We start from the raw sequence: 25,125 nt of genomic DNA, 5'->3' as shown, positions 1-25,125 counted from the left end.
GATAGGAAAGTGAAATAGAGAAGACATCAGGTGTTATGACTGGCCGACCAAGACCAAGGAAAGGCAGCCAAGGAGAGGGAGCAAAAGACTTGTGCCCCGTTTCTGAGGCTGTGAACTCATCTAAACAGCCTCCCAGCGGCAAGTAAGGCCCCATCTCTGCTCCCTAGGGCAGCACCCAGGGAGGTCTTGGTGTCAGGGCCCAGGCCAGGCCCAGCAAAGCTGTCTATAAGATCTCAAGAGGGTGGAGCCAGCAGCAAAGCCCACAGTATGCGCCCTGGCCAGAGTGTCTTCACTCAGCCACTGATGGCAAGGAGCTGAAAAACAGCCCCTTTCCTTTCAGGGAAGTTACAGTTACCCACACACGCCAAGAGGGGGCAGGAAAATCCGTGTTCCCAGTAACAACTGGTCCACAGCCTCGTGACCTATCCAGAAGCTAAAAAGAGTGCAAAGCCATGCTTAGGAAGAGTCGGTGCTTTGGAGGGCGCGTGCAGCCTCTTAGACACTCTTCCTTGAGATGGTACCCAAACCACGGCTGTTGTTCACAGATCACCTGGTGCATGCCAACCCCAGCACAGTACTGTCAACACGGGGTTTGCTCTCCCAGTCACTCTTACGTTCTGCCTTGAACACCGGGGGCGCCCATCCGGAGCCCGGGACAAGGCCTGGCAAGCCAGTCTCTGAAGAGGCGCTGTGTGAATCACTCCAGTCTGGCAGGCCTGCCTCCATGCTCTTGTTCACCTTCTCCAGAGCAGAGGTGCAAAGCCGACTGGAGCTTACTACCCCACGGGAACAGCCTCAACCATGGCTGAGCAACTGGCAGTGTGAAAGTCCAGCCCATTGCCTGGGGTAGAAAGGCTCAGAGGAGCACATCACTTCAAGGTCGTCCCTGGGTCAGGCAGAAACTGCCTCTACCAAGCTTCTCTCGCTCCCTTACCGTTCCAGCTGGGGGCAGGTCCTTAAGTCACTGCGCCTGTACTTGTCTCCTGATTTGTTCCTGAGGAACTGAAGATACCACCCCTGCCCTCACTTCCACAAAAGCAGCGTTCTGATTGGTGACGGTCCTCTGTGGAGTGACCGTGGTCAGGTGAGTAAAAGGCGGGACCCAGGTGATGGGTAATTATGGAGTCATCCAAAGGGACAGACTCCTTGGACCCCAGTTCACACGTCCGGGGCTTCTGGGATGACCTGTTTAGGTGTCACATTTAACACCCAGTGGGCCACTTTGGAAAACTGGCCGGATCCTGTCAGCATGGAAGCTACCTTCCTGCTTGTACGCCTGATGCAGCTGAACCCTGACCCACGCCTTCCACCTGAAACCATCCTGCCTCCAAGGGAATAGCAATCCCCCTTTTACCATGAACCATGTCTAAGTGATGGTGGTCACCAAAGTGATTTCTGGTTCAACGTCAGTTGAGTGTGTTCATTTAAACACTGTCTGTGCACCTGGTACCAAGAGACCAGATCCAAGGCTATCGAGTTCTTCAGGAAGCTACAAAAATATACTCAGCCTAAACAAAAGAGCTATTGCCAACAAGCCAAAAAAATTATGAAATTGAAATAAAAGAATGTTTGATGAAGTGTGTAATAAAACATGTCAGCATCATTCTCTTGGAATTTATAAAAATGTTACTCATTTGTAAAACACTTACAAATGTGATTAGGATCGGTGGCTATTTTGTTCAGTTGATAGGGGTCCTAAGCTAGTTTGGTGGTTTATACCTGTAATCACAGGATGTGGGACACGAACCTCAGGAGAGCAAGTTCATGGCGAGTTCAGCAGCATGAACTAGCTCCAAAAAATGTTAAAAAAGTGATTCCTAAGAAGTCATGAATAATTTCAGCCCTTCCTAGTTAGAGACCCACCCAATACTTTCAAAAACAACACATTAAAACCTTTAAAAAATGTTGTCTGTCTTTCTTGATCAGAACTTGGATGGTCCTTGTTATGACATTGAAAGACGTAATACATTTTTAAAAATTTTTTCCCAACTCACACTAAAGTTCTTCTGAGAATGTTACAAGTAGGAACAATTTCTTACGAATAGAATATTTAAGTGGTAGAATCATCACTATCACTTTTGATGAATTTTATTTACATTAAAAACTAGGCCTCATAAGAAAACTCAAGTATGATAAAATAATATAGAATATTTGCACAGCAAAAAAATTACACAGTATTTCAGAAACCAAAAGTAAAATGGAAAAATTGATCTCAGTAATTGTATGAGAAGATCCTGATTTTAAAATATAACACATGTATTTGCTCTTTTTACTAATACATTTTGTTCATTGACTTTTTTTTTTTTTAAGTTATAGCCTGGAACTTACTATGTATAGACTAGGCCAGCCTCGAACTCAGAGATCTACCTGCCTCTGCCTTCTAAGTGCTAGGATTAAAGGCGGGTGTCACCAAGCCCAGGAAACTCATTTTGACAGTATGTGGACCCCTGGGCCGCAGGACCGCTTTAAAACATGCTAAGCCAGCTCCACCCACTTTCACTAAGCAGCAAGCTTGATGGACAGGCCAGCAGCCAATCAGAATTCACTGCGTTCTCCAGTGGGTTCCGGAAGGGCCGTTCCTGTGGACCCCTGAGAGCTATTCTGCTGCAGTCTCAAACCAGAACAAGGATAGACTGAAGGCTGTACCAATGGCTTGTCCTGCTTTCATCCATGGAGAGTGGCTTCCTTGTGCTACTGTCCCTGAGGAGAAAAGTCATCTTAGGCGATGAGACAGAGCAAACCTTCAGCTTGGGCCTCACGTTCACTGGCTCGCTGGTAAGAACAAGTTAAAATGGGTTCCAGTCACACAGTGAAGCAGTCTGATTCTGATGTGAGGAAGGCAAGGGATTGTGGGGGACCCGCCCCACCTTTTCCTCCAGGGTACTCTTGAGGAGTGAGGGATAAGAAAGTTAGATAAAAAATATAGAGGGAAAAGAGAAACAAATAGAAACATAGAATAGCCTCAGGAGGGCCTGGTACCTTATCCATCGGCCCCTTCTGTCTCTTCTAAAGGGCTTTTTAGGGAATGCCAAGGGGTGGAGCAAAAGACCTCCCCCTAGCACAGCCAAGTGCAGACCTTTCCAAACACCTAGTAACCATGTACGTTGTCAATCCATCCCTTTATGCAGCTCTGTTGGGTAAAGCAAGCTCGGATCTCACTAGGAAACTTCTGTGGGCTCCCACAAGGGGTGTCTCTGGGGTTGGCTCTCTATGACATGACTATATGTTTCATGAATTCCCTAGGGAGTCTATTTATATTCACCCCAAATAGAGAAGGCAACGAGAAACCAAAGAAACAGTTTCACCCAAGTCCAGTGTGATGAACCAATGGGTTTGAGATTTACAGCATCATAGGAGTTACAGAAACAAAGTCAACTTGTGCCCAGGCAGAGTAACAATACCACCATTTCCTTCCCTCAGCAGGGGTGAGGGGCTCATGTGGGTAACCCCGGCACTCTGATTTCAAGAGCACAACAGCTGTGTCATGCTCAGAGGACAGAGCTTCCTAACACTCCAGCTGCCCTTGCCCCTTGGGGTCTATCATTTCCCCAGCCAAGGTTTTGGCCTAGGCCGACAGTACCAAACATGGTACCTCTTGCAGCGTGAGCCTGAAATTTAATCCGAAAGTCATTGGTTGCACCCATCATGGTCATGGCACAGTTACATCTATGGGCACATTTTACCTGGCATACTCATAGAGTAACATGCTTTACCTTAGCTAGGCAGGAACATTGGGGGCAGGGGACCAGAAAAGCTCGGGGCTGATGCCACAGGCCTGACTAGCTGATACAAGGGCCCCAAGCAGAGTGAACAATCTCTATTTCAAAATGCTTCTTTTAGGTGAGAAATGAACATACTTGCCCACTGTGATTTTGCTACTGTTATGAGTTATAATGTAAATAAATATCTGATATGCAGAATATCTGAACCGGAGGACAAGCTTAATCCTTTATAGCCCTCTATCTCTGCATCCATCCGTGGATGCCCACTGCTCTTGATGTTCCAGAAGCCGAGGCTCCGGACCCCAGATCCTCCCAAGTCCAAATATTCTGTACCTTGTAAGAGACCAACAAGTCCACAATGCACTGCGAGGTCTTCAGTCACCCTGCGTGGTCTTCACCTGTAGACAGCCTTGGCCATCCTCTAGGGAAGCTAGCACCACCCAAGCCCATGAGGTTTCCCACCCTCCAAAACAGTGGGTGCAGTGAGATCGCCTGAATCCCTTCCAGCCTTTGATGGACTGCGTAGTTGTACTGTAGAACCTCCGGGAACTCAAAATCACCTTTGTCACTGCTTGCCCTAGGAACTCCAGCTTGACGTAAATCTCGCCACATGTGCCCCTGAGTGACCCTGACAGGCTCCTGTATCATCTTTTTTCATTCCCCCTTGGTTGCTTTATCACAGTGGTTCTCAACCTTCCTACCGCTGCGACCCTTTAATACAGTTCCTCATGCTGTGGTGCCCCCCAACCATGCAATTATTTTCATCGCTACTTCCTAACTGTGATTTTGCTACTGTTATGAGTTATAATGTAAATCAATATCTGATATGCAGGATATCTGATATGTGACTCCTGTGAAAGGGTCACAACCCACAGGTTGAGAACTGCTGTGAAGTCCTTTCTAAGCTTGATGTGTACAGACCAGTCTAAGTCACTCCAGGCCCTCCAGACTGGTAAAGATCATGAACCACCATGGCGCTCAGCCAAGCCACGGAGCCCCACATTAGTTCTGAGGTCAACTATTAACAAGGTATAGTGACTTGTGTGGATCAGAGGATTCATCAGGGTGTGCGACCACAGTGCACCAACATCAGTGTCCTGGGCATATGAGACGGTGTGACCTTACAGTGCAGCTCGATTCTGTCCCCTCTGACCCTGACCCCCCTCCCAGTTCTATCGTCATGTATTTATACCTACATTAGCTGGGTGTGAGGTAGCAGCTGCTCCCAGCCTTTAGCTAGCTTGCACCCGGTGACCACCCTCAGGAGATCCAGCCATCACAAAGAGGAGAGAAAGGGAGCTGGCCATGGGAGTGGAGGGGAGGGCTACAGAGGAGGCCTCTGTTACCTACATTATATAGAGTGCTGCAGGCAGAGAATGAGTCAGATAATTCTTGGTCATTGAGCCCTAATTAAATGATGGTGTGGCCTGGGACTGTGATGACCAAAGTGTGTAAATGTCCCCAGGGCTCTCTACCATCTCTCACTTCCTCCCCTCTGTCCTTTGTGAGGTCCGGTCCCAAACTCACATACTATTCTATGAATACACACGCAAGATCTGCTGGGCCCCACAAACCTGCCTCTCTCCCCACACATCAAGTTAGCCAAGTCTTGCCCCTGACACCGTTCAGCTTTTATGGGGACAGTGCCCATCGGTGAACCTTAAGCATCCATATTGCTATGTAGTAATGGGCCTCGGGTACCACAGACCTTGTTCAAGGGACTGTCCTGGGCTTTCCCAGCCAAGGACTTCAGGGGGTTTCAAGGAACACTCATGAGGCAGGAATCCCTCATTCCTCTGGTTCGTGTAGAAGTTTTTTTAATACTGGGTTTTGTTGTGATTGCTCTTTCTGGTTTTAATTTGGGGTTGGGGAGGATTGGGGAGGCTCTCTATTCTAGAAAAGGAGGAGGAAATCTTGTAGGTCTGAGAGCAATTGCCGTTGGGTGGAGTGTGCCCCTGCTCCCATTAAAAGATAAAAGGACATGCCCTGGAGCTAGCCCATGAGATGTCCCGACTCCGTCAGCTGGGAGACTGTTGCCAGGTTTGTGCAGAAACCGACAGCCCTCAAGTCTGTCACTTTCCTGGAACTCCTATTTATTTCCTGGAGGACGGCACAGCCTGGTGGATACACATATCCCAGGAGGGGCTGGACGGACCCTTAGTACACATTGCTACATAGAGAAAATGTACAGCCTAGTGTCTAAGCAAACTGTTGGTTTTGAAAGGCCAGCTACACAACTGTGGGTGTGCTCCTTTGAGCCGTTTCCCATAAAGGCAGTTTTGAAGCACAGAAACTGGAGATGTCCACATGTCTAGCTGAGGTTGTTTGGTTGGTTGGTTGTTTGGTTGGATGGATGGATGGATGGATGGATGGATGGATGGATGGATGGATGGACGGATGGACGGACAGACGGATCATTGGTTGGTTGGCTTTTGTTGTTTTGAGACAGGGTCCACTACATGCTCTAGGTTGACTTCAAATGCTCTTTTCCAACCTGTCTCCCATGTGCTAGGCTGGGATTACTGGTGTACCACCACACCTGGGACCACCCTCAGTTTCAGCCCTCCGAGGGCTCTGAACATTTCATTAGTTGCTGTGCACCTGTGTGTCCCGTGGGTCATCCGGAATTCTGACTTGAGATGAAAGTGCTTGGTCCTTCTCTTCCAGCACCCCTCCCACGCTCCTCTGGTCCTGGAGCCTGCCTAGCAGATGATGCGCATTCTTTTGCTCTGTGCCCCAAATAAGGCGGAAGGGTCATCTCTGCAAAACCAAATGTCAGCTGTAAAGCCGGGCCTGTGACCTGGTGGGAGCTGCAGTGTAGGGAGAGGTTTTCTAGGCAGGGTGTGGACGATGAGATGAATCCCAAGCCTCAAGCTGCCTGCAGGCCCAACAAGCTGAGCGAGACGTGCCTGTGGGAGAGCAGAGGAGGTCTAGAGCCCCGATGACTTGGTAGAGAGAGGAAGAGGCCACAGCCGCAGGAGGAAAGGCCAGCATGCTTCTCCAGAACATGGTACGGCTCGAACTTTGGCCCAGAGAGACCCAGCTGGACTTCCAACCTATACAACTCTAAAATAATGATGTTGTTGAATTAAATTTATAATAATGTCTATGGTAATGAAGTGACTCGGCTGACAGGAGACTTCCTGGAAGATGGGATTCCTGGAAGGAGGAGCAAAGAGCGAGATGACCTAGAGAGTCCTGGTCACCTGGGGTTCATCCGTGACCGCCACAGACCCTGGTCTCTATTCATTCTGTGCCGCCCTCACCCTCTGGAATCGTGGCTGTCTTTCTGGGTAGACCACGCTGGCTTCAAACTTGCAGCAATCCTCCTGCCTCTACCTACCCCTCTGCGCCATCACACCTGGCCAGGCTTATAGATTAAATAATGAAGGAGGAGAAACCTTAGACATGCAGAAAATTATGAAGGCAGTCTTATGGCTTTATTATATGGATGGTCAAACTACAAATGCGTGGACGATAAAGTACCTGGAACGCCCCTCCCACAGCAACTGCCGTGTGACTCATGGGCATTCATCCCACTCCGCACACAGATATCCCATTCACTTGTCATATAGTACCCAGACACATAATAAATCTGTGGACAGCGGACATGCCCAGCCTCAGGGGACATGGGCCTGGTGTTCTTTGTTGCTGCGATCATTCAGAAATCGGTGCCATTTCTGGTTTGCATATTTTTATTTTCATTTCAAATCTAGGCCCCAGGACAGTCCTCTCCTATCTTACCCCATCCACAACAGACTGCGGTTGAGAAAGACAAAAGATCCCCCCGTCTAAAAGTGAAGCTGGCACCATCTGTGTCCTACCTTCTCCGGAGGGCCCTGGAAGGCCCTGCTGACTCCGCTTTTGTCCTCTCCTGAGTCCTCAGCAGCTCAGGGCAAGTCCCGTGCCCAGGACTATGCACACAAAACTCAATACCAGAGGGGCAGTTGGGACCTCTGGGCTCCTCTACCATGGACTGGAGCTGTTTGTGCTCCAACAAAAATCTTCCACTGACCCCAGCGTGCAGAGGGAATGGGGACATCTAATATCCTCTGCTAGGCTCCATCCTCTCCGACCCCCACAGTCAGAGTGCAAGACACCAACACCTCCACATAATCGATGATGGATGGGCGTCATGATAGCTAACAGTCACATAAAACAATTAACAAAAGCAAAATCAAGCTCATAGCAGTGAAACAGTAGACTGTCATGGAAAAGGATAAAGTACCCCTCAGACATCTCTGGTCACCCTGAAAATCACTGTAGCCTCCTGAGGTTGTATCAGGCAAGATGTGATCCTAAGGCCTTCCTTCAGCAAATTCAGCTTTGTAAACAGCCCCAAGTGGACAGGACAAAGGTAAGAGAAGATACTTTGAACCAAGTGTTCAGCACAGATGTCACTGTGTTCAGCCCAGTCCTATTGACTCAGGACTGTCTCGCAGACCACAGCGTGCAAGCCCATGAAAGTCTGGGACGGCTGACATTTGGAGAGCAGTAATCCTTAGCTGTGAGGGTGAGGCTGGCTGTGCCCTGTAGGACAGAGTTCAGCATTGCTGGCTGCTGCCCACTGGATGCCAGTAACACACACACACACACACACACACACACACACACACACACACACACACACACACAGCCATGGCAGTCAAAGTGTCTCCAGGCATGGCTTCTCTGTCTGACAGTGGAGGTGAAAGGGCACACTCCCCCTGGGTGAGAACAGCCAGTGCAAATGGCAAACAGTCGCCGACTCTCCACAGGGTTGGGTAGAGGACAGGAAGTGATAAGGGCGAGGGGACCCCAGAGTGCGTGCCCTTCTACAGGAGGCAGGTTCTCAACTAGAAAACCAGAAAGATATCCTGGTTTTGTTTGTGGGGTATGTGTCTACATGTGTGTGTGTGTGTGATGTATGTCCGTGTGTGTGCAGGTACGTGTGCCCACGTGTGTGCCTAGAGGTCCGAGAGGGAGGTTGGGTGTCCTCCCTTATCGCTCACTCTCTTAGTCCCTTGAGACGGGGTTTCTCACTGAATGTGGGGCCAGGCTGGAGGCTAGCACGCCCAGGAATCCTCCTGTCTCCAGCCCCTGCAGCCCTGAGGTTACAGGCGCACATGGCGACCCCAGCCTTTTATGTGGGTGCTGGGAATTTGAACTCAGGTTCTCATACTTGTTCAGCAAACACTCTTACCTGCTAAGCCTCCTCCTGGTCCCTTGATTATTTTTTTTTTTTAATTTAGCAGCTAATTCAGCGTTAAGACCATGATGTCTAAGCCTTACACAGACGTCCACAGACCTCCCGCAGAGGGGCAGATGGGAAACACCACAGACTCTACAGTCCTAAGTCTCTGCCACAGTTCCTGAAGTTGCTTTTGGGTTTCTGTTGTTTAAAAATAGACTGGCTTCTCTACTAGTCTTTAATTTTTTTCTATTATTGTAAATGAAAGGCCCTCCATGGTATTAATCTAGCTGTGTGCATGGTTCCCGGGATCCTGGGAATCTCTTTTTACCATGCATTTGATCATTTCTTACTGACTTGGCCACCTAATGACTTCCCTGAGTCCTCCCAGCATCCTTTTGCTTTGACAGTTAAGAGAGAAAACACAGATGGCCTTCGGTACCCACGGAAGCAACCCCTGGATGCTAAGAGTGGGCGTGTGTGGTAATTTGATCCAGGAGAGGAAGGCATCGTGGTTTCTGCGCCTGCCTGCCGTGATCCACCTGGAGAACTCAGTGTGAAAGGAAAAGCAAATGTCCCTAGAGCTGGCTCTGCTGGGACGACCCCGAAGCCCGCCTGGGACAACACAGGGTCTTCAACAATCCTACCCGCCAAAGGCAGCAAGGGTAAGTATGGGGTGTGGTACAGGGAGGCTGGGAAGGGGAGAAAGGAAATGGAGAGCTGGAGACTGCACGGAGAGCCTGAAAAGAGGGGAGGATGGACAGGAGGCAAACCAGCAAAGCTAAAATCAAGAGGCGGGGACAGGCCAGCAGGTGCAAAGACAACCAAGATGCTGCTGCCGTGTAGCAGGGCAGGCAGAGGGCATCGTGTGTGAGTGTGTGTGTGTGTGTGTGTGTGTGGTGTGTATGTGTGTGGTGCGGTGTGTGTATGTGTGTGTGGTGTGTATGTGTGTGGTGTGGTGTGTGTGTGTGTGTGTGGTGTGTGTGTGTATGTGTGTGTGTTATCTGTATGTGTATGGTGTATATGTGTGTGTGTGGTGTGTATGTGTATGGTGCAGTGTGTCTATGTATGTGTGTGTGTGTGAATGTGTGTGCATGTATGTGTGTGGTGTGGTGTGTGTATGTATGTGTGTGTGAATGTGTGTGCATGTATGTGTGTGTGTGGTGTGTATGTGTGTGGTGCAGTGTGTGTATGTGTGTGTATGGTGTGTATGTGTGTGGTGCAGTGTGTGTATGTGTGTGTGGTATGTATGTGCGTGGTGCAGTGTGTGTATGTGTGTGTGGTATGTATGTGTGTGGTGCAGTGTGTGTATGTGTGTGTGTGGTGTGTATGTGTGTGGTGCAGTGTGTGTATGTGTGTATGTGTGGTGTGTATGTGTGTGGTGCTGTGTGTGTATGTATGTGTGTGTGTGTGAATGTGTGTGTGTGTATGTATGTGTGTGTGTGTGTGTGTATGTGTGTGTGTGTGTGTGTGTATGTGTGTGTGGTGTGTGTATGTGTGTGTGTGTGCAGTGTGTGTATGTGTGTGTGGTGTGTATGTGTGTGGTGCAGTGTGTGTATGTGTGTGTGTGTGGTGTGTGTGTGTGTGTATGTGTGTGTGTGTGATGTATGTGTGTGTGTGTGTATGTGTGTGTGTGTGTGTGTATGTGTGTGGTGCAGTGTGTGTATGTGTGTGTGGTGTGTATGTGTGTGGTGCAGTGTGTGTATGTGTGTATGTGTGGTGTGTATGTGTGTGGTGCAGTGTGTGTATGTATGTGTGTATGTATGTGTGTGTGTGTGTGTGTGGTGTGTATGTGTGTGGTGCAGTGTGTGTATGTGTGTGTGGTGTGTATGTGTGTGGTGCAGTGTGTGTATATGTGTGTGGTGTATGTGTGTGTGTGTGGTGTGTGTGTGTGTGTGTGTGTGTGTGTGTGTATTCTCTCCACTTGTCTCTTTCTCTCTCCCCACTGTTCATGGGCTTTAGATTCAAAAGCCTCATCGTGTCTTTTTTCTGGGGACCCCTTTGAGACTCTGCCAGCTCCACTACGCTCCCATGGGGTCTGAGATTCTCCCAGCTAGAGGCTGAAGGGTTGGAGAGAAGAGGTGTGGGAATGCCCTTGATTATCTCTTCCAGGAGTGAGAATCCAGCTCCCTCATGTCCCTCCCCGGTTTCCTGAGCTATAAACAGTCAGCAAACTAGGGGCAAAAAGCAGGGCCGGGGAAAGGGCCAGTCACTGAGACACAGGGACTCACAGGCCTATGGAGGGCGGGAGGCTTCCGGGAAGCAGTCTCTACTTCCTGTGCCCACAGTAAGATTGCAACCAAGAAAAGTGGCCGGTGACCCAACAGGGCAGGTGCATGGCTCACTGACCAAACCATGCCTGGACGAACAAGTGACTCTAGAAGACTTTCTGGCCGGCACAGTCCTGCAGACACCACCCTCCTCAGCATCCTCAGGATCGGTCCCAGGGAAAACTAGGGAGGTCAAGTCTTGACAGGAAAATTGGGCTGTCGTTCTCTTGAAATGCAGGGTCTGGGGCTAGAGATTAATTAATTAATCCTAGAGAAAAGTACCACAGGCTTCCTGGGCGCACCTGACTCCGCACTTCCGGCCACTCACTCACAGCCTCGGCCACTGTGATCTTCTCAGTTCCCGGTGACCTGGCCTACAGTGCACAGCCACACAGGTCCCTAGGCCAAGCAAACAGACCCTGTGACTCCCTCTTGTCACAGGCTGTATGCTTGGCTATAGCAAAGGGACAGAGGTCCTCATGATACAGCAGCAAAGTTGCTGAGCATGCCATGTTCCCGGGTCCCGGTTGTGTGTGGCTGGGAAGAGATCTTTGTAGGGTCTGCTCAGTAAGCCCTCCTGGGCTCCACGCCAGTGTTGAGGGTCAGTGGCTCTGAAGAAAAGCCACTGCAGTGATCCACGTGCCTTCTGCCACTAGGTAGAGCACATGAGAGAAGAGCAGCAAGAGCTGAGAAATGGCCCACGGCGCAGGCCGACCTGTGACCTAGCCGCAGTCCAAGCCAGAGTCTAACTGGAGGGTTCTCGCGTTTCCCGATTCACCCGCCGTCAATGTGGATGGGATGGATGGGATGGGTAGAGCACTTGCCTAGTATAAGCAAGACCCCGCTGGGTTCACACCCCCCCCCAGTGTTGCAACATAAAAAAACTAAACATAAACGGGTGATGAAGAGTCCCAGGAAGAGCATGGATGGAGACCCTTGAGATGGAGCAAGGGCTGAGGAGCCTGGGAAACCATTAGGAATTCCCTCTATTTCCTGGCCTCTGCACCAAGAAGAGACATCTTGTTCAGGCACAGGGTGAGGAAGCGGAGAGACCAAGGAAACAACTGTCCTGGAACCAGGAGGGCAGCTTCGGTAATGGCCGGGGCAACTTGCTTCCTGAGAATAAGGCCAGACGTGTCCACCTCAGGGGTCCTTTAAGCCCAAAGCTGGGTCCTTCTCTTGACGCCATCATTTCAAGGCGCCTGGGAGAGAGTCCCCAGAAGAAAGTGACTTACTTTTTCCCTGTAAAGCACAAGCTGACATCTGAATCACCACGTCCCAGGCAGCTCAGCAGCAAAATGAATGGGGAGGGGCTGAAGAAGGCTTCCAGAAGTCTCCTGTCTTTGCTAGGGAAGGGATCCATTCAGTCTCCGAGGGCCTCACTCCACAGCTGCGCTTAGATTTCTCTCTTGGTGTGCTCTGGGATAAGAAACTCCCTGGTTGTCACTGAATTTTTCAGATATGGATTCGGAGCTCGCTCCTCACAGAGAGGCTCTCGTTCTGGACTGTGGCCGGAAGACAGAAGCTGCTCGTTGAAATCTGTGTATGTCTCCTCTGTCGTTCCCAGACATTGGTTATAGGCCTCTCCAGGAACAGCAGCCTCGGTTAAAACAGGGGCCTCCTTAAAACTTTTCCCCGGCGGACAGTCAGGCCTAGATGGTGAGGTCACATACTCATTCTCTTCCCCTCCCAAAATGCTCTCTTGGCCTTTTCTAGCTTCCTCTGTAGAAACAATTTCCAGAAAAGTCTCAAAGTTCACCATCAACTTGTCAACGAGGTCAGCAGGGACAGAACATGGTTTTAGGACCCTGCCTTCTGTGTTCCCAGAGTTTTCAGGCTCCTTCGGACTTGACTTCTCCTACAAAAGGAAAAGGGGACACCCCAGGAGTCGCGTACCGAGTACAAATGACGGAGCTGAATCATTCGATTTGGGACACAGAAGCCCTGCCCCACATACAGCCCCCACATCCCTTGCTGGTCCAGGCTGTGACCAGCCACTTCCGCAGGAGCTTGGCGACAGTGCTCCGTTTCCTGAGGAACAGCACCTCTGGGCCCACAGTCCTTCTAGAGAGCTCAAGGCTGTTTTCCATGGCGTATTTACAAAGCTCCAGGTGAGATGAGAACTCTTGGGGGGAAACCACATAGGCAGACACCACCAGGCTCTCTAAGGCCACCTCACAACGGAGCAGGGGCTCTACCATCTTGGTCTCCTGCTGACCTGGCCCGCTCCCTAATCAGCACATGCCAGAGATGCCTGGCCTGCACACTCTACGAAGTACATTTCATCACCTTCATAAACAAAAGAGGCCAATATATAACACAAGGGAAGAAAAGGAGGGAGCAGAAATAGTTCATTATTATAAGAACACCCATTACAAAATAAATTCTAGGGCTGGAGAGATGGCTCAGTGGTTAAGAGCACTGGCTGTTCTTCCAGAGGACCTGAGTTCAATTCCCAGCACCCACATGGTAGCTCACAACCATCTGTAATGAGATCTGATGCCCTCTACTGGCCTCATACATGCAGGCAGAATACTGTATACATAATAAAAATTTAAAATAAATAAATAAATAAATTCTAAGTTGAAAAAAATACTAACATTTTAAATTCTTGCATCAAGGAAAATCTGCGAAAGAATGTTCAATAATAAGGATTTAAGAGCTATAAGTTCACTGGGCTGACTTTCACTGAAGGAGGAAGTCATAACTTAGACATTTTTTCAAGTTTCCTATTTAAAAACATACTTAAAAGGAGGTTTTCTACTTGGAAAAATACACCAGGAAACCCTACTTCCAATTAAATAAGATTTGACTCTAACTCTCCCTGTTGGAAAGATGCAATTCAAAGCTGCCATTTCTCCCAGTATTCCTGTATCTCTGAATGGCTTCCAGATTAATTCACTCTTGGCTGCTTTTTAAATGGCCACAGAGTAGACAGGCAGGCCCTCTTGCTCCCCATCACAAAGCCAAGTCCGTGAAACAGCCCCTCTCCAGAGGCATCCTTCCAGGATCCATTCTGTGTTGGGCATACCTCAGACCCTGGTAATGCCTTTTGGTTCTGTGCTGGGAATACCTCAGACCCTGGTAATGCCTTTTGGTTCTGTGCTGGGAATACCTCAGACCCTGGTAATGCCTTTTGGTTCTGTGCTATCTCGATGGTTGCTGTGTGGGCATACCTCAGACCCTGGTAATGCCTTTTGGTTCTGTGTTGGGCATACCTCAGACCCTGGTAATGCCTTTTGGTTCTGTGCTGGCAATACCTCAGACCTGGTAATGCTTTGTTCTGGTATATCGCCTTTGCTTTTGGTTCTGTGCTGGCAATACCTCAGACCCTGGTAATGCCCTTTGCTCTAGTCCAGAGTGCAAGTTGAAAGTCACGGTAGGAAGGCTGAATCCATTTGCTCGCTCAGCTGTTTCCTGGGCCTTTCAAACTTCAGTTCTTTCTCTATAAACCCAGAGAAAGGCCTCACCCGTTCCCATCCACCCACTCCACCTCCCCCAGCCAGCCTGCAGAGTTTCCTGGACAAAACCCAACAATGTGTACCTTGAAATTATCTCCGATCCATGTGGCTAAACTACTTTCTGCAGGGTTGGGTACATCAGGACAACACAGACGAGTCAACCGGCTATGAAGAGATGAGATTTGAGAAGAGGAGGTGAGTTCAGGGCATGATCCATGTGTAGTGAGCGGCTGAGCTAAGGGCAAGGCTTACTAAAGGCAACTGTACGACTCCCTATTTGTATGGATATTTGAATCAGAATGGCCCCCATAGGCTCATATGTTTGAGTACTTGGCCCCCAGTTGGTGGAACTGTTTGGGAATGACTAGAAGTGCGTGACCTTGTAAGAGGAGGTGTGTCACTAGGGGCAGGCCTTGAGATTTCAGAAGCCCACACATCTCAGTCGCATATGGCTGTGTCTCAAGATGTGAGCACTCAGCTACTGCTCCAGAGCCAATCCAGCCTCACTGCCGCCATGCTCGCTATCATAACGGTCATGGACTCTAACCCTCTGAAACTGTAAGTCTCCAGCAAAACCTTTACAAGCTGCCTTGATATAGTGTCTTACCACAGCAATAGAAAATAAAAGACAGAAGGCAACTGTACAGCTCCCTATTCAATAAGGGCAAGCTTCCACACGGCGGGAAATATGAAGCAGTTGTCTGTGGGACAACACAGAAGGAGACACATGCTTCCCCCATGTAATTATATCCTTCCTGCCTTTCTCCATCATCCCTGTATCTCTACCCTGGTCCTGATGTTGGAAATTGCATTACAGTCACTCTAGGCAGATATATTCTTGGGAGCAGCTAATACACTAACTACCCACACTTCTACATAGTGGTTCCCAAAGTATGTTCCCAACTTCAGCACCAACATCAACAGCTAATCAAAATACAGATTCTTAGTCTTTATCCAGAACTCTGAGTCAGAAACCCTTGGGGGCAGGACCTGATTTTGACATGTGCCAAAGATGGTTGCTCAAGAGCATGACGTACAAAAATTTGTGCTGTGACTTGGCTGCACCATACTGTTGGTAATTGAGGTTGACATTAGCTTAATCATGAATGAGTCCCAGCTGCTGGGCAGAGAAAGCTCCCTGGGACCAGTGTAGCACGCTCTATCAAAGAAGAACACCAGGGCAGCCTAAGGCTCCCTGCTGGGAGAAATGTAGATGTTTAAGACAAACTTCTTTCCCCACGCTGACGAGAGCAGGCAGGACTCCAACTCTGCACCACAGAGGACAGATATGTGTTCTCACCCAGCAGGCTAACACCCAGGGTCAGTCTCCTCTCCACTCTAGACTCAGGTGATAGACATTGGCAGACAGAGCCTTTGGGGCAGCGGCTCTCCTCAGCCTCAGAGGAATCTAGACTTGGTGGACGGACCTGTACAAGTAAGTCCTCTTCATTGTCAGAGTCCTGATGAGTCTGAGGGTGCTGCCTTTAATTGTTTCCACCAAGGTGGACCAAATGAATGAGTGAACAGAACCCCCTCAGGGTGGAGTACCCTCTGATACCATGCACCACGATGCCTTCCACGGCTTTCTGCTGCTCACTTTTAAGTCATTCACTGTCAATTATAAACTCACTTTGGCTTTTTGAGAGCAAAAGTCACTGTGAAGATGCTAAGTAGAAGAAGGCCTCCTCCAACCAGAGATGATAGGCAGATAATTTCAAGGATACCTTTGCGACAAAGAGAACAAAATACCATTGTCAATATAGTTCCCCTGTTCATTGACAAGAATCAAATATTAACTTTTTCTTTTAGCCTCAGCAACAATTCTCATCAATTTTCTGCTATTTGAATTAAATTTCTTTCTATTAAAACCACTGGGATTTTGGTTCCCCATCTAGCTGTCTTTCCCCCATGTAATAGGGTAGATATTGATATACTTTATTTTGTATTAGTATAGATTACTTATACAGAATACTGGGTTTCATTTTGGTGTCTTCAAATATTACACATTATATATTGGTAAATGTGTTCACCAGGGTCATCCTCCAAATTCATTCATTTACTCAGTACTTACTGAGCATAATAACTATTGGCCAGACATCATTCTGAGAAATAAAAACAAATAAGCAAGAAATATCGGATCCTTACTCACATGGTCCTTATATACCGGGGTAGAAAAACTCACACAGTAAAACCCTGATAGTTAATCTTTGACTGTTGGTTTGACTGGACTGAGAGATGTCTACAGAACAGTAAAAACATGCATCTGTGTGTCTGTGAGGGTGTGTTCAGAGGACTGCCACAGGAGAACAACCTAAGGGAAGACCCCCACCCCCACCCCGATTGTAGGCAGGACCATCGGATATGCTGGGGCCCAGATGTGATAAATGTAGAAAAAGAGAAGGCCAGTCAGTAAACACAAGTTCCTTCTTCCTGATCATGAACGTTCATTGCTGGGGCCATTATCTGTGGATTTTAGACTTCAGTGTAGTAAGTCTTTGGACATGGACTCACCCTAGCAACTCTCCAGAGAGCTTCCAGGTCCAGCTTTAGATGGGGACTGCGTCATTAAGCCCAACTCTTATTCTAAAGACTCAAACTTCTAAGACTGAGCAGCTACCAGGGTCTCCGCTTCAGCGCAGCATGCAGCTGAATGACAACATCATTGTCTGGAAAGTCTAAAGCATTTTTTTCCAAATCCGACATTACAACCACTAAAATCAGTTTCTGTTCTTGCATAATGCAGACAGAAGATTATCCTAAGTAAGAGTACTTCAAATAGAATAATCAAATAGAGCAACTAGGGTAAGCTGGTGGGTGGTTAACAACTTAATCTTGCATGTATGTATGGATGGATCATTTATTTAATTTTTCAGATAGGGTCTCACTGTGTAGCCAGAGTGGCCTGAACTCACCGTGTAGGCTGAGCCTTACGCTTCACATCTTCCTGTCTCTGCCCTGAGTGCCGAGGCTGGTGTTCAGCACCACACCTGGCTAGATCTGATCACGAGAAAGAGCCTGCCCTGCACAGTTACGGAGAAAAGCACTCCAGAGATGCGCACAAGCTTTGGAGAAGGAGTGAGTTAGAGAAACAGAGGCAGGAAGGGAGAGGAAATGAAGTAAGGGGTGGACAGAGACTGGTGGGCTTTCCACAGGGCATCTAGAACTTTAAACTGGGGCTGCTGTGTCTGAGTGGGTCGTAGAGGGTTGAGAGATAGTTAAGGGCACCAGCTGCTCTGCAGAGGACCCAGGTCCAGCTCTCAGCACCCATATGGCTGCTCACAACTGCCTAGAACTTAAGTTCCAGGTGATTCGAACTCTCTTCTGACCTATGCAGGCTCTCACATGCACGTGGTTCACATAAATTCACTCAGCTAATCCAGCATGATCGTAGAGTGGCCTGTAACCTAATCTATAGGTCAAGGAGAGACAGTCTAGGCTCCAACACAGGATCTTGCCTTCAGTTTGATCCTGAGAGAAAATTCCATGAGCTGACACAGCTTGTACCCAGTGCTCTGAAAACACAACATGATTTTTTAAAAGGATTTTTTTCAAAAGCAGTATCAAAGAAAATTCCAAGAAGGCATTGCTCGCCCACAGAATGGAACATGTTTTCTGTGTGAAGGCATATGTTCCGCTCATAGTTTCCAGAGCCACAAGTCTACTTTATTCTTTCAGAATATAAATAACAAGAGGATTTTGAGATGCTTCAAGAAGACATTTTTTTGGCTTATACTAGTTATTGCAAAACTTGGCAGTGTTCCTTGGTTTTTGTTTTTGTTTTTCCAGTTTTTTTGAGATAGAGTCCTTCTGTGTAGCCCTGGCTGTCCTAGAACTCACTCTGCAGACCAGGCTTTTCCCTTCTTTTTCCTTCGTCTATTACATATCCACTGCTTTCCTATTAAATATCTTCCTTAGCCAACCACCATATGAAACTACTGTATTTTACATTGTTACTTCTATCAAATTTTTCCTGCTTTCTGTGTTTTCAATGCAGAAGCTGGTGAGTTGAACACACACATCTTTTTGCCCCCAAACCCCACAGATGGTAACATTAAGTCTCTTCCTGCTCATCAGTGACCTTTGATCAACCAACGTTCCCTTGCAAGGGTCTGTTGCACAAGTCCTGACATTTAGAAACTCGTGAGTGTGAGGTAGGATGACAGCCTGTCATGGAACTACTCACAATTGAGGAGGAAGTTGGTGGCTCCCCCCAAAGGTTATTTGGGGCTTCCTATCAGGAAGGAGGAGCAAACTAACAGTCTGTCTGACTCAGCCCTCAGTGCTCCCGGCAGTTTCTTACTGTTGATCTCCCGGGGAGGTGATTGAGCCAGACAGAGAGCACCAAGGCGTCACTGCTGCATTCTGCTGGCTTCCCTGCTCTTGACAAATGGCATTTCCAACACAATGTAAACTCTACAAGGAGGCCTGAAGCCAGTACTCACTGATTGATAATGTCCTGAAGTTTATTATGTTCCCACTCTTTCCCCCAGCTCCAGTCTTGGCCTCAACCCAAACAGTATAAGAGGTCCTTCGTGTCAGGGACTCCAGGCCATACTGCAGGACACGGGTGTCGACTGTCTTGGCTGAAGGGAAAAACAGGAGCTGAACAATACAGCAAGCCAAACTGAAAATGTGCGTTAGTACTGACCCTAGAAGCCCTGACCTGCAAGTCTAGCCGGCCCCTCTCAACTCCTGCTGAAAACAAGTCCATCGAGATGGACCTAAGACCTAAATACAAGAGCGAAAAATATAAAACTCTTCAAAAGCCAAAATAAGTAAATCACAACTTTGAATTGTGAATTGTTTTTGAAATATGATACCCAAAGCACAAGCAACTACATAGAACAATATTAAACTGAACTTCATTAAAATTAAAAAGCTTTTGTTCATCAAAAGACAGCGTAAGACTGAAATAACTATCTACAAAATTGAAGAAAGTATTTGTAAGTTACATATTTGATAAGGAGCTTATACTCAGAATATAACGGGTTCATAACTCAAAGTCACACAGATAACTCAATGTTAAAACGGGTGAACAAATTAAGAGGACATTTCTCTGAAGAAGACACAGTGGCCAACAACTACACAAGGCTGCTCCATATCCTTGGTGGCCAGGGACAAACAGTTTTCTAAATGAGGTCCCCCTTGGGACCACATGCTGTATGACTTACTTATTTTATTTTGCGGTGAACTCAAAGCCTCGTGCATGTTAGATAAGGGCTTGGACTATGAGCTGCCCCCTCCGCCCTGATTACTTTTTTGAAATAATCTGAATGCACAGTCTATAGACACAGTCTGGTAGTCACCAGAGGCTGTGGGAGGAGGGGGTGGGGAGTGACCGATTAAAGAATATAGAGTTCCATATGGAGAGGGAATACAGAAAGGTGATAACTACACAATATAGTAAATGTTCTTAAGACCTTAAAATGTTTATTGCTAAATTTTACGTTATGTCTACTCCACCATAACAAAGTCAAATTTAGCCTAACTGGGAATCCAAGCATAGCTCAGTTTACGATGTGAAGAAGATGCTGTGGACTCAAGAATAAAGCACTGGGCAGCGTGCAGTAGAACCCAAGCTTAAAGAGCTCTGCAGCGGCCGGGCGGTGGGGGCACACGCCTGTAATCCCAGCACTCGGGAGGCAGAGTCAGGCAGATCTCTGGGAGTTCGAGGCCAGCCTGGGCTACAGAGTGAGATCCAGGTCAGGCTCCAAAGCTACACAGAGAAACCCTGTCTCGAAAAACCAAAAAACAAAGACAAAAGGAGCTTTGCAGCAAGGCAAGGGCCACCAAATGTCCCCACATATGGACCCATTCTAAGATGGGCAGGTCCCGCCAGAAGTAATGGTCATAAAAGTCTGAGGGGTGAGTCAAAGCACTCCGTGACTGCACAGGAGAAACCACCCCACCCCCCATCCCCATGTCAGGTTTATTCACATCATCTGTGGGGAGAGGTCGATTGAGTTTCCTCAACTTGAGCACACTTACAGAATATTTCTCCACCTTCAGCTTGGTAAAATATGGTGTAATTGTTGATAAATCCATTTCTTTCACTCTTGGGAATCTCTTCCCATATGATTGTGGCTGTCTTCAGACCAATGTTCTCTGCCCAGGTCTTAGGACCTTCTGATGGAGCTTCAGAGGACAGGGAGATTAAACAAACAAACAGAAACCAAGGCTGAATCACACCCTGGAAGATCCACCCCTGCCCAGAGCTGCTACCATTGTCCAAGCAAGACCCACAAAGGTAACTGAATTGGCGGGGGAGGGGGGACAGAGGGGGGACGGAGATGGTGGGGGGAGGATGACAGATGGATGGACGGACTGATACATCAACTTGTTTGTAGAGATTGTTTGTTTTGTTCTCGGTCAGGAATCTTATATAAGACAACAAGGAGTTTCAAAGCCCCAAGAAGACGTACTTTCTTACAGGTCCCCCATTCCAATTAGCATCCAGCTTTCTTTCCTATCTGTAAAGCATGAGCAGCTGAAGACTAACTTCCCTGGCCATCCATTCGATATACAGCAGGAGAGTTTCCAGTGTTGAATCTAGAAGATGCAGACTTTCAAAAAGATGAAATCACGTCCGAGTAATGCATCAGTGAAGTCCTTGCTTATTGTTTCATAAAAGTCATTTGGGGGGCTCTAAGATAGCCCAGTTGGTAAAGCACTTGCCAGGCGAGCATGAGGTGTGGAAAAAGCTGACCACGTGGCCACTGCTTGTAATGTCAGAGCTGAAGAGGCAGAGACAGGCAGATCGCTGGGCTTGCTGGCCAGCCAGCCTGGACTAATGTACAAGCCCCAGGTCCCAGGGAGACAGTCTCAAAAACCAAACAAGGTGGATGGATCCTGAAGGATGACAAGTGAGATCGACATCTGACCTCCACGCATGTGCACCAACACACACGCGACCAACAGGTATGCGCACACCTGCACACCCTCAACAGGGAATCCTTTTCAACTTGGGTCTGATGAACTTGGTAGGCTTCCTGAATAGATCTCAATGAACGTTAACTTCGGTTACATCTCGAGTTGCTGTTTCGTTGTGATGTTAGGTAAGGAGTTTCACCTCCGTGAACCTCAATTTCCCATTTGTGAAGGGGGAAGTGGCTGGATCTGTTGAACGCTTTACATCTACCCACCTTTGAAATGTAGTGACTGTAACCTGGGCCCCAGGGTGTCAAGCACACACAGATGAAGGGGAAGATTAGGGTGTGGTCGAAATGGTCCTTCAGACAGCCCAGCACCTGAATCTATAGAAGTGTGTCCCCACCCCCCAGGGCTGGTCCACACATACCGTCTTCTCTGGCATACACTTGGATCGTACGTGGCTCTCCCACTTGTTGCCCCAACACTGGATACACCGATATGTTATAGCACACGAGAGGCTTTAGTTTATCTTGAGGGGAGGGAGGGAGAGAGAGAGAGCCGCATCAGTACACATAATGGCAGAACGGCGGACATGAAGGACTGAGTTGTGACCTAAGACCCGCAGGAGACCTTCTGTTCTCTAGGTGAGATGGTCTCTAACATCCACTCTGGCTCTAGAATGTTCTGACTAGCTCCCAGAACTAAGCTGAGGACAATTCTAATAAAATCACAGCTCCATCATGAACAGGGAGAAAAGCCAGTCAGTCCTTCCTCCCCCATCACTGATTTTATCATATGATTTGGGCATGTGCTGAATAAAATCTAACCCTCTGACAACAGCCTGAATCCCAGCTCCTCTACCTGCCTGTGCTCCTTTATAAGGCTTTTTGTGTGTTTTTGGAGACGAAGTCTTGTGATAAGGCCAGGCTAGCCTTAAACTCAGTACCCTCCTCTTGCCTCGGCCTCCTCCAGAGGGCTGGGGTTATAAATACACACCGCCATGCCTGACTATATATTTCTTAATATAGATGCTACTAAGTCCTGGGAGGCAGCTGGAGTATGGAGACTTCAGAGGCAAAGCTGGCCTTATACCTTCGGTGGGGAACGAACTTTCTGGGAATGAAGCCTATTTACTCCGTCGGTCACTGAGGGAGGGCCACTGAAACAGAATGGAGTTTCCAAGGTAAGACAGATGGTACCCAAAGTCTGGTGTTACCCCAGGATCATCGGGGCTCTCCTCGGGTAAGTGTCAAGATTCTGTTTCTTTTGGACATGACGGACCCACCGCATTCATGAGTTCACAGTTGCTGCGGTCGCTTGCCTGAGACCAAACTAGTCAACACTCCAGCATGAAGTGGGGGGACCCGTGGGACCCACCCCCAGCTGGGGCATTATTGTGGACCGCTGCCGGCTGACAGAGGAAGGAGAGTCAGCTTTCTTCAAGGGTGTGTCCCCACCCCCAGTGGGTCACCCCTACCCAGTGGATGGCCACACTTATGCCTATGTGGGCAGCGCTAATGAGACTCTGGGTTATTAAAAAATAAGAGGGAAAAAGGGAGGAACAGAAAGATGGGAGGGGTGGGGGGAGTGGGGGGATCTGGGAGGAGGAGTCAGATGGTGATGGGACAGTGAGGAAGAAGGGGAATCAGACAGACATGGGACAGTGAGGCGGAAGAGGAGGACAGACGGACATGGGCAAATGCATTGTATGTTCACATGAAATTATCAGCTCAATTAAACATTTTAAAAAGCCTTCCTTTTCTATGTAAATTATGGTTAACACTGGCAGGCTTAGTGAGCATCATTATTTCCTGCGTCTCCTTTAACATGTGAGGCTAAGATCGTGTGCACTTCCCACCTGGGGACAGGCTTTGTCTGCCAGCTTCGCCGGGAATGCTGTGAGCCGTGACAGTGACTAAACTTCTCCAGGGCCGCCCTCACGGGCACAGCTTTTAAAAGGGGTTTAAAAGCTGCTTGAAAGGAAACCAGACCCTGCACCAAGGGAGCCTGCGGGTTCTGGGCCGGCTACCTCGCTCGACGGTCCAGTGTGTGACCCGAGACACGGCTTCCCAGGAAGGGCCAGAGAACTCGGACGGGACGGTTTCCGGAAGCCACTCCACCACCCAAGTGTCCACCTCAGGAATGGCGCTCTGCCACGTCAGCACCAGCAGGGGCTCCGCCAGGTGGGCTTCCACGTTGCGGACGCACTGGATGGCTGGAGAGAGAGGAAAGGACGCGCCCACAGCTGCCACAACCCGCCCACATGTACCGGACTGGCATCCTGCCAACGCCAGATTGCCAGACCCCCCACGGTAGCTCCTCCCACTTTATTTTCAGCCTTTTCCCGTTTCTTTACCAAATACCTCTGATGATTACATGGCTTCTTGCATTCCCTGCAAGTCAAAAAACTCTCCCAGCAGGAATGGAAACCTAGTCTCATCCCTAAAAGCTGCAGCTCATGAGCTCCTTTCCCAGACTGGCCCTGTATTTGAGATTCCAATTGCTACTCCTGGACGTAAGCCAGGTAATCTGTCCACCTGGAAAGGCAGCTCTGAGAAAAGTAAGGCTTGAAGATGTGATGCTGAGGCAGGGGCAGAGCCAGGTCCAGAAGCACAGAGCCTGGGCATCATTGCCATCATTGCCACCTCTTCCGCAGGATTCCTGCTTCTCCTCCCCGCCCCCCTTCCCACCCCCCTGCCTCCCCCTGCCTCCCCCTATTGTCCCCTTCCTCCACTGCTTTCCCCTTGCCTCCCCCTGACTCCCTTTGCCTCCCCTGCCTCTTCCTGCCTCCCCCTGTACTCTCCTGCCTCCCCCTGCCTCCCCCGCCCACATCTGTTAAGAGTCAATGAGTATCCTCTGAAATGATATCCCCAGTGCTACAGGAAATGACTTCCCATGAAAATGGGACCCCCATAGATATGGTGTGGATGGCGGGCCCTGCATTCAACGTAACTGATGTCCTTAGGAGAAAGGGAGACCAGGGGAGGGTGAGGCCGGGGGAGATGGCTCAGTCAGTACCGTGCTTGAGGAACTGAGTTTGATCCCCAACACCCACATAAAACACCGAGTTCAGGGGACAGAGGCAGGAGAATTCTTACAGCCACCTGGTTAGCTGGTTGAGCCAAGCTGGTGAGCTCCAAGATCAGTGGCTGACCCTGTCCCTTCACGGCTGGGATGGCCGAGCAGGAGAGAGGACCGTGGTTCCCGCAGAAGACTGGAATTGGTCCCCAGCACTGGGTGTTCCCAAGTGCCCGTAACTCCTGCTCCAGGGGGTCCAATGCCTCGGGTCTACATGGGCACCTACACCCACATGCACATACCCACATACATGCACACACACATACTCATAATTAAAAATAATAGAAAACAATCTAGGAGCGTGGGGTGGTGCATGCCTTTAACCTCAGCACTTGGGAGACAGCGGCAGGAGGATCTTCTTCAAGGCCAGCTTGGTCTACATAACAAGTTTCAATATAACCAGGATGACATAGAGAAACTCTGCCTCAAAACACACACACACACACACACACACACACACACACACACACGCAGGCACACACGCACAATCTTAAAAAACAAAGTGGAGGGCAGTTAAAGAAGACAGCTGATGTCTGTCTCAGGCCTCCACACAT

At 48.7% G+C, this 25,125-nt stretch overlaps 1 protein-coding gene across 1 annotated transcript in view; it reads right to left on the bottom strand.

Annotated features, from left to right (window-relative positions):
• Nucleotides 1–10,769: 10,769 nt before the first annotated feature.
• The window catches only part of Il31ra (interleukin 31 receptor A), a 43,732-nt gene continuing 29,376 nt past the window's right edge, over nucleotides 10,770–25,125 (bottom strand). Inside the window, exons 9-15 of the mRNA XM_028885210.2 lie at nucleotides 23,523–23,708; nucleotides 21,921–22,022; nucleotides 20,612–20,758; nucleotides 19,066–19,206; nucleotides 16,254–16,347; nucleotides 14,707–14,788; nucleotides 10,770–13,020 (exon numbers count right to left, since the gene is read on the bottom strand). Coding sequence (XP_028741043.1) covers nucleotides 12,559–13,020; nucleotides 14,707–14,788; nucleotides 16,254–16,347; nucleotides 19,066–19,206; nucleotides 20,612–20,758; nucleotides 21,921–22,022; nucleotides 23,523–23,708 — 1,214 coding nt within the window. The 3' untranslated portion in view covers nucleotides 10,770–12,558. The remainder of the gene's footprint in view (nucleotides 13,021–14,706; nucleotides 14,789–16,253; nucleotides 16,348–19,065; nucleotides 19,207–20,611; nucleotides 20,759–21,920; nucleotides 22,023–23,522; nucleotides 23,709–25,125) is intronic.

Source organism: Peromyscus leucopus, chromosome 11, assembly GCF_004664715.2.
Source record: "Peromyscus leucopus breed LL Stock chromosome 11, UCI_PerLeu_2.1, whole genome shotgun sequence".
Classification (NCBI taxonomy): domain Eukaryota; kingdom Metazoa; phylum Chordata; class Mammalia; order Rodentia; family Cricetidae; genus Peromyscus; species Peromyscus leucopus.
The sequence above is the reverse complement of the archived record's forward strand: the minus strand, read 5'-3'. Positions and strand labels throughout refer to the sequence as shown.